Consider the following 17006-nt stretch of genomic DNA (forward strand, 5'->3'; position numbering starts at 1 on the left):
CACCATTGTACAACAGCCAGTTGGAGGAGGGGAGTGAGTTGTGCCCCTCAGAGGTGCATAGTAGTACATATGCAGCCTCTGCCTACCCGGGAGCTCTGGGAATCCTCACTCTCTGGTGGGCAGCTGCATAACAACCCTTTCTATGGGTTGTGACTAAATGGCACAATCTAGCCCAATGTGATTTGTGAACTGGAGCCAAGTTTGCCAACTCATACCACCACACTGACATCAGTGGGAGTACTTGCAAGAGTAGGTGCTACTCCCAGCAGTGAGTGAGTTCAGGATCAAGCTCTTGATTAGTTTACTACCCAGACCTAATCACACATGGGGTAACATTTTAAAGTGCCTAAGTGACTTAGGAGTCTGTCCTGTTTTCAAAAGTGCTTTAGACTTTAGCCTAAGTCTCATTCGCTTTCAATGAGACTTAGGCCTTGGCTACACTTACCAGCTAGTTCGACGGCTGGAAATCGAAGTTCTGGGTTCGACTTATCGCGTCTAGTCTGGACGCGATAAGTCGAACCCGGAAGTGCTTGCCGTCGACTGCGGTACTCCAGCTCGGCGAGAGGAGTACCGCGGAGTCGACGGGGGAGCCTGCCTGCCCAGTGTGGACCAAGGTAAGTTCGAACTAAGGTACTTCGACTTCAGCTACGTTATTCACGTAGCTGAAGTTGCGTACCTTAGTTCGAATTAGGGGGGTAGTGTAGACCAAGCCTTAGGCTCCTAAGTGACTTGGGAGCTTATGAAAATTGTACCCTGGTCTTTGGGAGTTTTTTTATTTTCAAAAATAGGTGACTCAAGTCATGTTCCCAAACAAATCGTCTGATTTTCAAAATTGAAGAGTAGCCAGCAGCTCCCATTAAAGTCAACGGGAGCTGATGGGTACTGAGCACTTGAAAATTGTCACTTTTTTGGAGCCTAAATGTGGATATAGGCGCCTCAGTTTAGGCACCTATTTTTGAAAATTAGAATTATTATTGCAGCACCTGGGAACCCTAGTCATGGACCAGGAACCCATTGCGCTAGGCACTGTTCAAACACAGTGAAAAGATGGTCCCTGTAAGAAAAAGATGGTCTAAGTAATCTTAGTTTAGGTAATCCTTATGGAGAACACATAATAATCCATTTTCATGCGATAGTGATGGCCATTACGTTGTTTTAAGGCAATCAGAGTATCAGAATAGGGAATCATCCTAATTAATATTTTAAAAATGTCAGGAAAGGCTTTTTTAGAAGAAGTCTGTAAATTGTGCAAGTGGCTGCTACTGGCATCTAGTACAAGAAGAAAACTGAGCACTCGCCTTGATTGCATCATTCATTGGGGGTTTTACTCTTTGACAGGTTTTGGCATTTTATCAAAACAGAGTTATTAGCGGAACACCACCCACAATCACAGCGCTTGTTAAATACAGAACCTATCCTGAAAAAGAATGATCATAGCAAAATTTCTATCTAATTTTGATTGTTAGGGGCTAGATTGTGCCATTTAGACACAGCTCAAGTAAAAGATGGTGCAAAGTACAACCACTCTAGTGGGGGCACCAGGAGCCATTCTGTTCTGCACCACTTAGGGCTCCCAGGTACAATGTCAGGGTGCAGCTTACTACCCTCCACCCCTTCTTGGGACACCATATGTCCATATAGCATAGGGAGGTAGAAGTCCCTGTGTTCCCAGACTGGAATTCAACCTGGCCCTTATGTGGGCAATGCTACCGGGGAAATGATCCCTCACCCACACTGTGCTTGCACTAAAGTCCAGGCATAATCTGTCTCTTAAAGAGCAAATGGGGGATTTTTTTCACATTGAGCAGTAGTGCAAGGTACCTAATGGGTGAGGCCACACAAATGAGCAATTGGAAAGCCTGTCTCCTGGCACTTTGGGTAGATATTATTTCTTCCTTAGGCTGACTTAAATTTTCATCCTTGTTTCTAAGCATCCACGTTCACATTGTTCAAACCATGTTTTCTACCTCTTCTAAACCCTTTTTAGCCTCCATTTTGAGTATTAATGCAGTTAAATGAAAGATATCGAAGAACATGGGAGAAGAACAAGGCTATTAAAGAGTGATTGCTACTATAGAGAGCTGCTTTTGTCAATGGGCCTGATTTTGCACTCCTTTTGTGTTCAGAGCTCCCACTGCAGTCAAGGTGCGTTTATGTTGTGGAAGAAGTAAAGGATATAAAGGAGTGATTCCTCATGTCTGGAACTGATTGTAAGTCCATGAATATTCTTCCATATTCTACCCTCATGTTAGTCTCTGTGAGCCTTCAGTGACAACTTGAACCTTTTGAACACACATCTTCCATACAGATGTGCTTAGGAGTCAAGTGCAGCATAGACCTGGTGCTGGCCACTGCATAGCAGCAGATTTTCCCCTCACCTGTCCCCCAGTGTGGACAGTGGTGGTGGGGAGGAGAGGGAATGGAGGTGTAAGGGAATTTTGCTAATTATTTTGTGCCATTTTGCAAGGCCTTTCATGCTTTTGCTTTTTCAGTGATATACTGATGAAATGGCAACATTCACATGGAACACATGCAAGGAGGTGAATTGTCATGTTTTCATTGTGAAGCCATTTTGGCTCAAAAGCAAGGCATTTTTACTGAACATATGAAAAAAAACAACAGCAAACAGAGCAAATATAGGCCATTCCTGATGTACCTAAAAAGCACAGGCCCAGCTGGTGTAAATTGGCATAGCTCATCATTCCTGCAGTTTTAGTACTTGTGATTATGTCACATCTGTAACCAGAAGGCCACCTCACCTGGTCTACAGAAGAGTTCATGGGTTCTTTGATATCCGTTTTAGATACATTGAATAACTGTAAAACTGCATTACCGTAGCCAACTCTTCATTGCACTGCTGGAGAATGATTTCCTATATTATCATAGATTTAAGCTAAATATGTAAAAATTAAAGGCAGCAACTTCAAGACTTCATCCCGCAATCCCTAGATTGAGTGGGCATTTTACTTGCACATGAACTTCAGATCAGATATTTATTTTGGGCCTGATCATGCAGTATGCATGGAAGCCAACAGGAGTTTTTCGTGTGGTAGCCAGCATTTTAGCTATCGCTAGGTATTGGGCTGGGGACTTCTAGGACTGAACACATGAGGCTCTGCAGACTGAGAGAAAGAACCAGGCTCTGTGGCTAGGCACTGTGATACTCTTCCTCTGTGGATCCAGCCAGTAGGTTACAGTGGGAGGTCTTGCGGGATCAAGTTCTTTGTTACTGCAACCATGTCAACATGAAACATTCTTAATATTACATTCATATTATTAATGTTTTACAATGCAATTAAAAATAGCTCTTGCCCTAGAGGTTACATGAAGGGAATTATTGCAAAATATTTACAAAAAGATATTTTTTTAAAAAATGGTAACACCAATGTTTAGCGGTGTTTTCTGGATGTTGCTGAAGGAATAATTAACAAAGGATGAACCAGAATCAATAATGCTTCCTACAATTTGACATTATTAACTGTCTCCATACATGCTTGATAGAGATTGAGGCAGTCTATGGATTTATTATTTAGACTTAGGGTGTAGAATCCAGCCAGTGAAAATGGCCATTTATTCCGATGGAACAGGAATGCTGGGGGGTAGGGGTGGAGGGTTGTTTTTAAAATTTGTGGTAGAAGCTTAACTCAATAAATGGTTACAAGGAATACTATCTACAAGATCCACAAATACTTACAATCGTCTATATACAGATAGGTTTCAGGGTAGCAGCCGTGTTAGTCTGTATCCGCAAAAAGAACAGGAGTACTTGTGGCACCTTAGAGACTAACAAATTTATTAGAGCATAAGCTTTCGTGGACTACAGCCCACGAAATATGCATCCGAATATGCATATGCATCCGAAGAAGTGGGCTGTAGTCCACGAAAGCTTATGCTCTAATAAATTTGTTAGTCTCTAAGGTGCCACAAGTATTCCTGTTCTTTTTTTGTATATACAGATAGAGATTTATTTATTTAACTGTAAAATCTCCAGCCTCATACAGTTCTTTTAAAATTAGAACTGGGGCAAAAACTAATCATTCTAAATCCAAATGTGTCATTAAAAGAAGGAAGAGAGAGATGTGTTTCTGTCCCTGAGAATGGGCTACTCAGAATCAGTCAGTTGAATCAGCACTTTTAGTGTGAAATCCTGGCCTCATTGAAGTCAATAGCTCCAGAATTCCATCCTTAATGTTTTATGGAAATGCTCTTTGAGGGTGAAAGTCATCCCTGTAGTCATGCCTGTGCAGAGGGCCAGCATATGGCCAATGCACCACATAAATCTCACTTAAGCTCATTGGAGAAAGTAAAAGATCCATCCCTCTGTGCTAACGTGGGACTTAATGGATAGAACCTCTGCAATAGACGCTCTGCAAAGGGTTGAATTTCACCTCTAAAGAAGAGTTTTGCTGTAAGAAACATTCTGGAATAACAACATTTTATTATAAATCCAAACCACTAATAACATTTAAAATCAAATCAAGAAGAAACTAAATAGTTGAAAAGATCCCAAATAGTCTTCCAAAAGCAGAATAATCGCTAACAGCCTTCTGTCCCTGAAGCACCATTCTCATTCCGCTAGTGACCCATGTAGAAGACAGGGTCTCCCTTTGATTTTTTCTCACATTTTCTTAAAGTGTCAACATTTGATATGCTGGTATCATAAATATTTTACAGTCTTCACAACTGAGATACTCATTTCCTCAAAGATGCATAAATCTATCTGCAGCTTATTACACTCATCCTGAGTATGTGTTTCAAATCATGCTATAAACATATAACCTGTATTGTAGACTAATAAAATAGTTTCTTTTTTTCCCATATCAGAAATAATTGCATCTTACATTTACAAGTTTTTTTCAAAATGTACAATTGGAGGGAGGGATTTTCTAACTGTAACAAAGTAATGGATAAAACTAATTTAAGGCTTTTTACATAGGTACATGGGTATATTATTACATGGAAAAATAAACTATTGCTAAATGAAGAGAGAGTTTACTATGGAAGAACTGTGTTAGTCATCTAGTTTAACTGGATTTATATAATTGATTTCAGGTTTAAATTAAAATTAACAGTTGTGCAGTAACATACTATATAAAAACTTGTTCTTTGTTTACCAAGCACCACCCACCATCATTGCAAAAGTATTCAAGATGAAGAGTACCTTGTGCTGCAAATAGCCCCACTGATTTCATGTAGACACCACGAGGAGCAGGATAACAAGGTACACCTCTACCCCAATATAACACCACCTGCTATAACATGAATTTGGATATAACGCGGTAAAACAGCGCTCCGGGGGGGCGGGACTGCGCACTCCGTCGGATCAAAGCAAGGTCGATATAACGCGGTTTCACCTATAACGCAGTAAGATTTTTTGGCTCCCGAGGACAGCGTTATATTGGGGTAGAGGTGTACTAAGCGAGAGTAAAGTTGGCAGAATCTGTCCCTTAGGATAAAGCATTTCTTCTGACATCTTTTAGCCAGTTGCAATGAAGGGCCAGATTTTGGAACCCTTATATATCTTAGTAAGCAGTTACTCACATGAGTAGTCTCATTAGCTTCATTTGGGATTACTGATGTAAATGCTCACCAATGTGAGTAACAATTCCAAAATTTGACCCCTAATTTTTAAAGTGCAAATGTAATTAGAAAAATGACTTTGTAAAAATTTCAGTGTCCATGGCACATCTGCTTCCTATAAACCTATAGAATATCTGCTTACTTGTATGAGAAAAGTTATTACTACTTTTCATTTAGCTCTGCAGAGTTAACACAGCGATGGGAGTGTGAGCTGGATGCGATTCTGGCTCATGCATCATCAAATGATAAACTGAGCTCCAGCTGAGCTTTCTTTAACACTAATATTCATATACAAGTTGGAAAGGAAAGCTCGAATGTCAAGTCCCAAATTGAGTTTCCAGGGCTAGAAGTCTGTATAAATAATGTTATTAAGTGAGCAAATTTGGTGCCACCTCCTGCGTTCCCTGAGCACTCAAATTTCCCATTGACTTTGATGGCATTTAACACACACACACACACACACACACACACAACAATTCCATATTCAGGCCCTTGGAAGAAATGGAGGGTGCAAGTTTTATAGAGTCATTTTCAAAGTAGAACTACGTTTTAAGGATGCTTATAGTTAAATTAATTTTAGAGACACCATTGAGACAAATTTGTCCTGTTTAAATCCATGGAGTAATAAAAGGAATGAACTTGGCCATGATTCTTTAGCTATTTCTCTTGGGTCATCATTAAGTGTTCCTCTCTTTCACCATCCTATAGAAAATGGTTATGTCTCTCCAAGATCTTTGGCCACTTAGTTTTCATCAAAGCAGTACTATATGCCAGTTAGGCTCCTGTGCTTCAGAGCACATTAGAAATACCAGGAAAATATGGAAGAAGCTTGGAAAATCTTCAGATTTGTCACTTTGCCATACAGTTTTGACTTTAGATAGATTTTATGGCAGGTAATACAAACCATTAAAGTGAGTTCATTCTTTGAAATTTGTCTCTAAAAATAGGGTCCTATGTTTAATGTGTTTTAGTGATTCCATATCCAATTTGCTTAGTGCACAAGTTTTTAAATATTTTTCCTAATGGTCAGCACAGTAAACCCAACTTGGAGTGTGAAAGTCAAGTTGAGTTCCTTCCTTCTTACTCAGCATCACTACTGTAGCAATAAAGATGATGCAAGCTAAATTATACAGGCCATAGTGGGGTGTGCAGGTGTAACCCATGTTGTAATTTGGCCTGCATGATTGCTGTTAGTGGAGAAGGAAAGAACCCAGATTGAATTTCAGAGCCAAAAGCTTGAGTTTGCAGAGCTGACCAAAAAAACTTCCCTTTTATCTTGCAAACTGTGCAGAGTTGACCTGGAGTCACACTAAAAGACCACAGACATGGAACCTCACACTGATATTTTTAGAGCAGCACCCCACTTGAAGCCAGCAACCGCACCTGCTTGGTGTACAGGAAACTTTTAAATATCTAAGGGGAGGTTTTCTCAAAAGCATTCGGTATTGGCCAAATGCTGCTTGCACTGAAGTCAGTAGCAGTCAATGAAGCAAATGAGCGTTTCGCCACTGACTTCAATGGGAGAAGAGCTAGGTCAATGCTGAGAACTTTTGAAAAGTGACACTGTTAGTGTCTCCCCTTCATTTTACCTGATTCTGTTTGGAATTCATTGTTCCATATAGTTTTTGGAGCCTACAACTCCCAAATGAACTATATATACTATATATAAAATTAAGAAGGCAACATTTATACTATACATTTTATATCTATTATTTCTATACGGTTATTATGTGCCTATTGCCCTTCAGTATACACACAACTCCACCTAGTACTCATGGGAATTCTGAGCACATATAAGAAGAAGAAGAATCCTCAAAGTAATATAAATGTGTAAACAATTGTCCAGTTACATTGTATCATCTGAAGGAAAAAAAGAGAAACAATATATATAGAAGACAAATAGAATAAATAAACTGAGATGGATATATATGAAAATCCCTGTCAAGAAAGGCATTAGTGTTAAAATTCTCTTGTAGGACAAAAGGACAAAATTCTCCTCTTCAGTACACAAGCAAAACTTGTTTCCCTACCAGTACATACATAGAAATGCCAAGTTTGACACATAGAGGGAAAGCAAAATATCTACATCAATCTCCATGTACAGATATGACAGGAAAAAAAATTCCCTCAGCCTTAACCACCATACCTTTAAGCAAATGCATTCATTATATTTTCTGAGAGACAAATTCTGACTTTGGATAACTGCATGACTCCCATTGAAGTCAATGAGTGCCTCATCCACATTTTGAGGGCAGGATTAGTCTCTGAGAAATAAAGCAGCTGGCATTCATGTTCTACTTTAATTCTGAAGCTGATTTCAAATTGGTATCTTGTATAAAATATGAATTTAGAAGAGCAGTGTGTTTTATCAAGACAACAGGATTCCAGTCACTCTATACCATTAAAATTGAAATCACAGAAAAGTAAGCAAGAATGAGTGTAATCTTATAACTACATCATTGGAGTTCTCAATAACACTTCTTTGCATTCATCATAGCACATTTACAAGGTATCAGTTTTGATTTGGTCATTGTTGTTTAAAGCAGGAGAAGGCTTGCTCTTCTGACCTTCAGTCCCCCCTTTGGATGTTTCCTGAAAGAAAAGCCTTGGCATCCACAGTGACATTAGGATTCGTTTATATTCTTTTCGAAAATTCTGGTTAAGAAGTCCGTATATTATTGCGTTAAGGCAACTGTTGAAGTAGGCCATGAAATAGCTTACGACGAACAACCACTCAGGAATTTTTGGTGCCATTTCCAAAGGATTGATAGCTACAGCTAGTCCAATGAAGTTCAGTGGTGCCCAACAAAAGGCAAAGATCACAAAAACCACGAACATTGTGAGAAAGTTTCTGAAGTCACTCGGCTTCAGTCTTGGTTTTATTTCTGATTTGACTCTTCTTCTTACTTGAATCACTAAGATCCAAATCCGAAAGTAGCAGAAGCTCACAATAGTGATAGGTACTATGAAATGAATTATGACAACCGCGATGGTGTAATAGGAGCTAGCAGTCTGAACAAATGTGCATGAATAGATGCGCGGATCATACTCTAAAGAGCCAACGAAAAAATTTGGCACAGTTGCAACAACTGTTAACACCCAAATTAGGCAGACGTACAGCATTGTGTTCCACCAGGTATACACTTTGTCATAAGCAAAGCTATGGCATATGTAACAGTATCTGTTTATTGCAATTGCAGCAATGTTGAAGATGGAGCCTATTACGCTTAGTCCCATCACAAAGCCACTCAGTTTACAGTGCATTTCACCCAAGGACCATCCATTGTGGAAAATGGCTAAGAGCACCAGTGGATATGGATACAAGGCCACCACCAGGTCTGCCAAAGCCAGGCTAACCACAAATGCATTACCTACGGAAGAAGAAAAGAGAGGCAAATAAATATACTCATATTTACGAAAGAGAAGAAAATAGTTTCAAACATTTGTAACACGAACATGTTCAAGGTACCAGCAAGAAGCAGCTATTTCAATAGCAACCTGTCTGTACATGAGATCTAGCTCTGTCAGACAGAACACGCTATCACATAAACATCAGCTGGTGCTGAGCAGTTGCTGAGTGGCTTATAGCTATTAGTGACTGCGCTTAGGCCGGTGGATCTTCCCACGGTAAATCCCCTACTGCCAGCATCACTATACTATTCTACCGCCGTTTATAAACTTAAACATCAATAATCCATTATATATAAACTAAGTCAGTTTATTGTAACCAACTCCAGTAGTTGGAGAGAGCCTTGTGCGAAAATGTGATTGAAAAGGCAGCTAGGTAGGCAGATATTTGTGTGGTGGATCGTTACAGGCTGCCGCTGTAATACACCTAGTGAATTCAATAAACTGCAAAGGGAAAAATGACAGACAGAGCAAGGATGATGGCACCAGGATGATGCATCATATGTTTATTTCAAATAGCTACACAATAAGCTGAACTACGTATATTTTCTTTGGTATGTTGCCTACCCTTTTACAGCTATTTTGCCATTGAATCAACTTAGGAGGAAGAATGAAACACCTCCACCATCTTCTATACAAAAGCACACCAAACTATGTAAAATCAAAAATATAGGAGTGTAATAGAAAGAAAAAGTATTGAAATGCTCAGAAGTCTAGATTCTTTTCTACTGTTGATGTTAAAAGAAACTTCAACAATAAAAGTGAGGCTTATTGTCTCTCTTTAAAGAATACCCTTTTCATCTATTTGAAGTTTCTGGACTGTATCTATAAAATCATTCCTGTATAAAACAATAGGATATCAAAATTTATATTTGAAATGTGAAATACGTTACAGTAAATAGTGGTTCCATTGATTTTGTGGGAAGAACCAAATACCTTCTTAGCAACTTCCCAAAGTAATATAATAGGAGAGTTATTAATATTAGGTTTCTAACATTCAGGAAACATAAAAGATGTTCTTAGCTTGGCTGTTTGCTTGTTTTTATTGAAATCCATGGAGTAATAGTAGTAAAAAAGAAATCCTTTACACTGTGAACATAATTGTGAAAAAGACCAGTGTATTTTTAAAATTATGTGTGAGCATAAATCTGGTGTTCTTTACAGTGAACAATTAAGGGCTCAATCATGGAAGATGCTGAGCATTCTGTTCTTGATCCAGTGACACACCTATGCACATGCTTAATTTTAGGCATATGAATAATCCATATGCTTACGTGCATGGCTGGATCCGGTCCATAGTGCTTAGTCCCTTGCAGGATTCAACACTTGGAAACAATGTCAAGACCAGTGTCCATACAAATTTCTCCACACACTTTAGCAAATATACCTTAACCATATGGAAGGAATATGGAGCTCTGCTACTCCCCTCTACTCAAAGGGAGATCTGCTTCCATCAACCCCTTCACATGAGGTAAGGGAGACTTATGATAGTATCAAGAAGGACCTTGAGCAGATCACTGCAGACTACATGGCTCTGGGAAGAAGGATAAAAGAGTTTGGGACACAAGTGATGTTTTTGTCCCTTCCCTCTGTTGAAGGAAATGGCCTGGGCAGGGACCATCAAATTGCGGAAGTAAATGCGTAGTTACGCAGGTGGTGTCGGCAAGAGGGCTTTGGATTCTTCAACAACAAGCTGATGTTCCAGGATTACTGTGCTGGGATGGGCTCTATCTATCTATTACTAGGAAGAGCATCTTTGGACATTGACTGGCTAACCTGATGAGAGCTTTAAACTAGGTCCAATAGGGGATGGTGACAAAAATACAGCCAATGCGTATCTAGGCTCAAGTAATGAAGACAAGGGGAAGGGGCTAATTTCTGAAGAAGGGTCTAGAAATAACAACTGCATTCAAAAGGCAAAAATAAAAGCAACAGGACAGTCTGTAAAGTATCTTTGATGACTGTATGTGATTGAAAGGAGTATGGGGAACAAGCAGGATGAACTGAAAGTCATAGTATATAAAGTGTCAGAGGGGTAGCCGTGTTAGTCTGAATCTGTAAAAAGCAACAGAGGGTCCTGTGGCACCTTTGAGACTAACAGAAGTATTGGGAGCATAAGCTTTCGTGGGTAAGAACCTCACTTCTTCAGATGCAAGTAATGGAAATCTCTAGAGGCAGGTATATATCAGTGTGGAGATAACGAGGTTAGTTCAATCAGGGAGGGTGAGGTGCTCTGCTAGCAGTTGAGGTGTGAACACCAAGGGAGGAGAAACTGTTTCTGTAGTTGGATAGCCATTCACAGTCTTTGTTTAATCCTGATCTGATGGTGTCAAATTTGCAAATGAACTGGAGCTCAGCAGTTTCTCTTTGGAGTCTGGTCCTGAAGTTTTTTTGCTGTAAGATGGCAACCTTTACATCTGCTATTGTGTGTCCAGGGAGGTTGAAGTGTTCTCCTACAGGTTTTTGTATATTGCCATTCCTGATATCTGACTTGTGTCCATTTATCCTCTTGCGTAGTGACTGTCCAGTTTGGCCAATGTACATAGCAGAGGGGCATTGCTGGCATATGATGGCATATATGACATTAGTGGACGTGCAGGTGAATGAGCCGGTGATGTTGTAGCTGATCTGGTTAGGTCCAGTGATGGTGTTGCTGGTGTAGATATGTGGGCAGAGTTGGCATCGAGGTTTGTTGCATGGGTTGGTTCCTGAGTTAGAGTTGTTATGGTGCGGTGCGTGGTTGCTGGTGAAAACAACATCACCGGCTCATTCACCTGCACGTCCACTAATGTCATATATGCCATCATATGCCAGCAATGCCCTTCAACCTCCCTGGACACACAATAGCAGATGTAAAGGTTGCCATCTTACAGCAAAAAAACTTCAGGACCAGACTCCAAAGAGAAACTGCTGAGCTCCAGTTCATTTGCAAATTTGACACCATCAGATCAGGATTAAACAAAGACTGTGAATGGCTATCCAACTACAGAAACAGTTTCTCCTCCCTTGGTGTTCACACCACAACTGCTAGCAGAGCACCTCACCCTCCCTGATTGAACTAACCTCGTTATCTCCACACTGATATATACCTGCCTCTAGAGATTTCCATTACTTGCATCTGAAGAAGTGAGGTTCTTACCCACGAAAGCTTATGCTCCCAATACTTCTGTTAGTCTCAAAGGTGCCACAGGACCCTCTGTTGCCTTTTTCATAGTATATAAAGAAAATTATGACTTAATTGGCATGACAGAGACTTGGTGAAACGACTCCCATGATTGGAGTACCTGCATTGAGTAATATAGCTAGTTCCAAAAGGATAGGTATGAGAAAAAAAGAGATGTTGCACTGTATGTCAAGATCGAATACACTTGTTCTGAGGTCCAAGGGGAAGTGGGTCACAGACCTACTAAGTCTCTGGGTGAGGATAACAAGAGAAAAGAACAGTAGTGACGTTATGGTGGGACTCTATTATAGACCACCAAATCAGAAAGAGGAAGTGGATGAGTAATTCTATAAGCAGTTAATAAGATTAACTAACACACATGAGCTAGTATTAATGGGGGATATTAAATTAAATGATATATATTGGAAGACTATTGCAGCAAAACATAATACATCCTGCGAGTTCTTAGCATGTGTAGGAGACAGCTTTCTGATTCAGAAAGTTGAGGAAACAACTAGGGGGTCTTACATTTTGGATCTGGTTTTGACCAATAGGGATGAATTCGTTGCAAACGTGAAGGTGCTCAGGAACTTGGGAGGAAGTGATCACGATCTGATAGAATTCAAGATCCTATGGAAATAAGGACATGAGAACAGCAAAACAAGGACACAGGACTTCAGAAAGGTGGATTTCAACCAACTCAGAGAAATAGTAGGCAAGGTCCCATGGAAAGACCAATTAGGAAGAAAAGGAGTCGAAGGGGGCTGGCAGTTCTTAAAGTATGTAATACTAGAGGCTCAACATCAAGTTATTCCAATGCAGAGAAAAGATAAAAAGAGCCACAGGAAGCTAATGTGGCTGCTCAAGGAGCTCTTTAGCTACTCAAAAACCAAAAGAGACACATACAGGAAATGGAAGGAGCAGCATGTCACCAAGGAAGTATACATGGGAAAAGCGTAAGCACATAGGGACAAAATCAGGAAAGCTAAGGCAAAGAATGAGTTACAGTTGGCAAGAAATGTTAGAAACAACAGGAAGGGGTTCTTCAAATACGTCAGACAAAAAGAAAGATCTAGGATGGTATGGGTCCACTGCTCAATGGAGAAGGGGAGCTGGTAATGCAAGATGATAGAAAGGCAGAGCTGCTCAATGCCTTCTTTGCTTCAGTCTTCTCACAAAAAATAACGTGACCGGATGACTAGCAAAGTTACCAGAGACAATAAAGGGGAAGGGATGCAGATCAGAGTAAGTTCAGAATATGTCAGAGATCTTCTGACCAATTTGAATAAATTCAAATCAGCAGGGCCAGATGCTATTCACCCAAGGGTACCGAAGGAATTAGCTGAAGAAATCTCAGAACCACTAGCAATAATATTTACAAACTCATGGATGACAGAAGAGGTCCCGTAAGACCGGAGAAGGGCTACTAATATAGTGCCCATCTTTAAAAAGGGGGGGAAAGAGGAACTATAGACCAGTCAGCCTGACTTTGATACCTGGGAAGCTACTCAAGCAACGTATAAAACATTCAATTTGCGAATAGCTGGAAGTGGAGGGGTAATCACTAGCAGCCAGCATGGATTTACCTAGAACAAATCATGCCAGACTAGCTTGATTTTCTTCTTTGACAGGCTAACTGATTTGATGGATAGAGGAAATGTAGTGGATATAATATATTTGGACTTCATCAATGATTTTGACACACTCCCATGTGACATTCAGTTAAGTACGCTGGAGAAATGTGGGCTTGACAGAACTGCCAGTAAGTGGCTACATAAACAACCACAAAGAGTAACTATTAATGGAATGATGTCGGATTGGAGGGAGAGGTTCAACAGGGATCTCTTCTGGGTTTGGTCTTGTTTAAATCTTTATTAATGACCTGGATGTAGGTATAGAGAGCATACTGATCAAATCTGCAGATGACACAAAGCTAGGATAGGCTGCAAACACTTTGGAGGATAGAGCCAAACTTCAGCGGGATCTCGAGAAATTGGAGACCTGGGCTATACAAAACAAAACGAAATTCAAGAAAGACAAATGTAAGGTGCTACACTTAGGGAAGAAAAACCAAATGCATAAATGAATTGGGGATAACTGGCTTGGCAGCAGCACTGCTGAGAAGAATCTGGGAGTTTTAGCGGATCACAACCTCAACATGAATCAGCAATGCAAAACTGTTGCAAAAAAAGTAATGCAATTTTAGGTTGCATTAGCAGAGGCATAGCATGCAAGTCATAGGAAGTGATAGTACCGCTCTACTCAGTGTTGTGTAGGCCTCAGCTGGAGTACCCTGTCCAATTTTGGTCACTAGTGTATAGAAAGGATATAGAGAAATCAGAAAAGATCCAGAGGTGAGCGACACAGATGATCAAAGAGATGGAATGCAAGCCATCTGAGCAAAGGCTGAATAAACTCAGCATGTTTAGTTTGGAAAAGAGGAGATTAATGGGCGATATGATAACAGTCTTCAGGTACTTAAAGGCTGCCATAAAAAAGATGGAGAAAAGTTGTTCTTTTTTTGCCACAGAGGACAGGACGAGAGGTAATGGGTTCAAACTGCAGCATAGCAGATTTAGATTAAATCTCAGGGACAACTTCTTAACTGTAAGAACAGTAGGACAATAGAACAGACTGCCTAGGGAGGTTGTGGAAACTTCTTCCCTGGAGATTTTCAAAAGGAGGCTGGATAGCCATCTGTCATGGATGGTTTAGACACAACAAATCCTGCATTTTGGCAGGTGGTTAGACTAGATGAGCCTTGCATTCCCTTCTAACCCTATGATTCTACCTTCCCGCTACAGTCAGGACAGGTGGTCTACAATGAAAGGAGATTGGCTTACCTCAAGATAGATGCAGAAAATTTTTGAGGGCGCTCCTTGCTATAAATTTGGCAGCATTTTGCAGGGCCGGGTCCTGCCTGCTTTATGATTCCCAGGATGCCCAAACACCTTGATGTCCACTGTTCATTCCAAAACTCAGTTGAGTGTTGGAATAATTTTCTTTGAGGCTGTTGGATCCCTTTTTCTGTACTTGTCTCTACGAGGTGGAGTACAGAACTCAAAATGAGGGGGAGGCAGGGGTTAAGATGACTTTAAGACAGTTTCCTGCCCTCCCAATCCTGAGTTGTTCTCATGGCTGGAGAGTCCCTGGCATCATTTAGACAGTCCTAGGAGTCTAATTTATGGTAGCTTCCCAGAATCTCCTCAGACCCACCCCAAAACTCTCTTCCTGCCTCCAGTTTCATTCCTGGTATGCACCTTACATAGGGATTGTGAACAGGTCCTCAAAAGGCAGCCTTATGGTTATCTTCTGCAGTGCCTGGGCTGGGGGAATCCTCCACAGGTCAGATATAGGGTGTTTATGGCCCCTTTACTCCACTCCACCCTTTTTACTTGGCATAGAGGGGACAGAGCCGGTTGGGGAAGATCTGACCATGGTGTGTATGCTTCATGGTAGTACGTATCTTCACCACATTTTCCCCACATTGTGATATCTTTTGGGGAGAGAAAATTTAATCCATGATAACACAGATTAAATCTCCATAAATCCCCTTAAACATCAACCAGGCACATATCTCAATTCAGCTAAAGGAATCACCTATTACTTTCATAAAATTCTACCTGGCTTCTAGCCATCAGGAGATCTTCCCCATATAATTGAATCATTTACATTTCACACACACTTACAGGTGCAGCTTCTTATTAAATGCTGCCTAAAGATAATCCAGAAAAGCAGGTGGTGGTGCTGCTGCTGCAGCGGCATCAAGCCTTCTTTCCTTGTGAGAACATCTGTGAGATCCCTGAACATACTCCGTATTTGTCTTACTGACGTCTTTCAAAAGATCCTTCTCTCTCTAGTCCTGGAGGGGACATGGCTGGAGAATCCTTGGACATAGCTAATTAAATGTAAATCTGATTTCAGAGTTACCAGCTAAAGCCACACTGTGGAGAGGGTTAGACTAGGTTGAGATGGCTGGGAAATTATTTACCCCTATGAAACATTTTGATGAAAACAATTTTTTTTTAATTTTCAACAAAAATTTTCTTCAAATATTTTCAGGTTTTTGTCAAAAAAACCAAAACAAAATGGAAATTGTTCCATTTAAAAGAAAAATTTTACCTTTCCGGGGCTGAAATGTGAAGTTTTTATTCAAAAAAAGAAAACCTTTGAGGAAAATGGAAAATATTGGATAAATATTTCTGTTTAGTCAAGAAGCCATTTTCTGTCGAGGAAATATTTAGATGGGAAATTTTCGACAAGCTCTAATACTGCATAAGTAGCATTCAAAGGAACACTAGTTTTTTATCCATAGCAAGGTACACAGCACTTACATGTAGGAATAGAAATCAGATATAAAAGGCTCCCGGAAAAAATGCAGAAAGTCAATGGGACTTGTGATCCTAAATGCATTTGGAGCTTTTGAAAATGCCACCTATGATGAATAAGGCCATTCCAAACTGGTCCAGAAATGAATGTGACATTAGTGCATAATATGTACTGCATTTTAGGAGATGGAGTGTAAAAGCCTGACAGAAGAATGTTTTCTGTGCTTTTTCAGACTATTCATTGCAATATAAGGGCCAGAGTCTTGTCTCTTGTGGAGCTGAGTGCAGAATATGGTCCTAAATTGTTATATTATTGCAATGAGTAGTTTGAAAAAGCAAAGAAAACCTTTTCTAATGTATAAATAATCTAAACTTTTGGAAATCAAAGGACTGTGATGTCTTTGAAGTTCTGTGACAAGCAAATGTTCCTTAATATGCCTATGATGCAGTCTCTAGCATGGGTATTATCCATAAGAAAATTACCAGATTAGTGCAGGAACCACCCTTTGCTCTCTCCAGCAAGTCTG

At 40.2% G+C, this 17006-nt stretch overlaps 1 protein-coding gene across 1 annotated transcript in view; it reads right to left on the bottom strand.

Moving 5' to 3' along the window:
- Positions 1-3876: 3876 nt before the first annotated feature.
- MTNR1B (melatonin receptor 1B) overlaps positions 3877-17006 on the bottom strand; it is a 51733-nt gene continuing 38603 nt past the window's right edge. The window contains exon 2 of the mRNA XM_005304052.4: positions 3877-8951. Coding sequence (XP_005304109.2) covers positions 8083-8951 — 869 coding nt within the window. The 3' untranslated portion in view covers positions 3877-8082. The remainder of the gene's footprint in view (positions 8952-17006) is intronic.

The sequence above is a fragment of the Chrysemys picta genome, chromosome 1 (genome assembly GCF_011386835.1).
Source record: "Chrysemys picta bellii isolate R12L10 chromosome 1, ASM1138683v2, whole genome shotgun sequence".
Taxonomy (NCBI): Eukaryota; Metazoa; Chordata; order Testudines; family Emydidae; genus Chrysemys; species Chrysemys picta.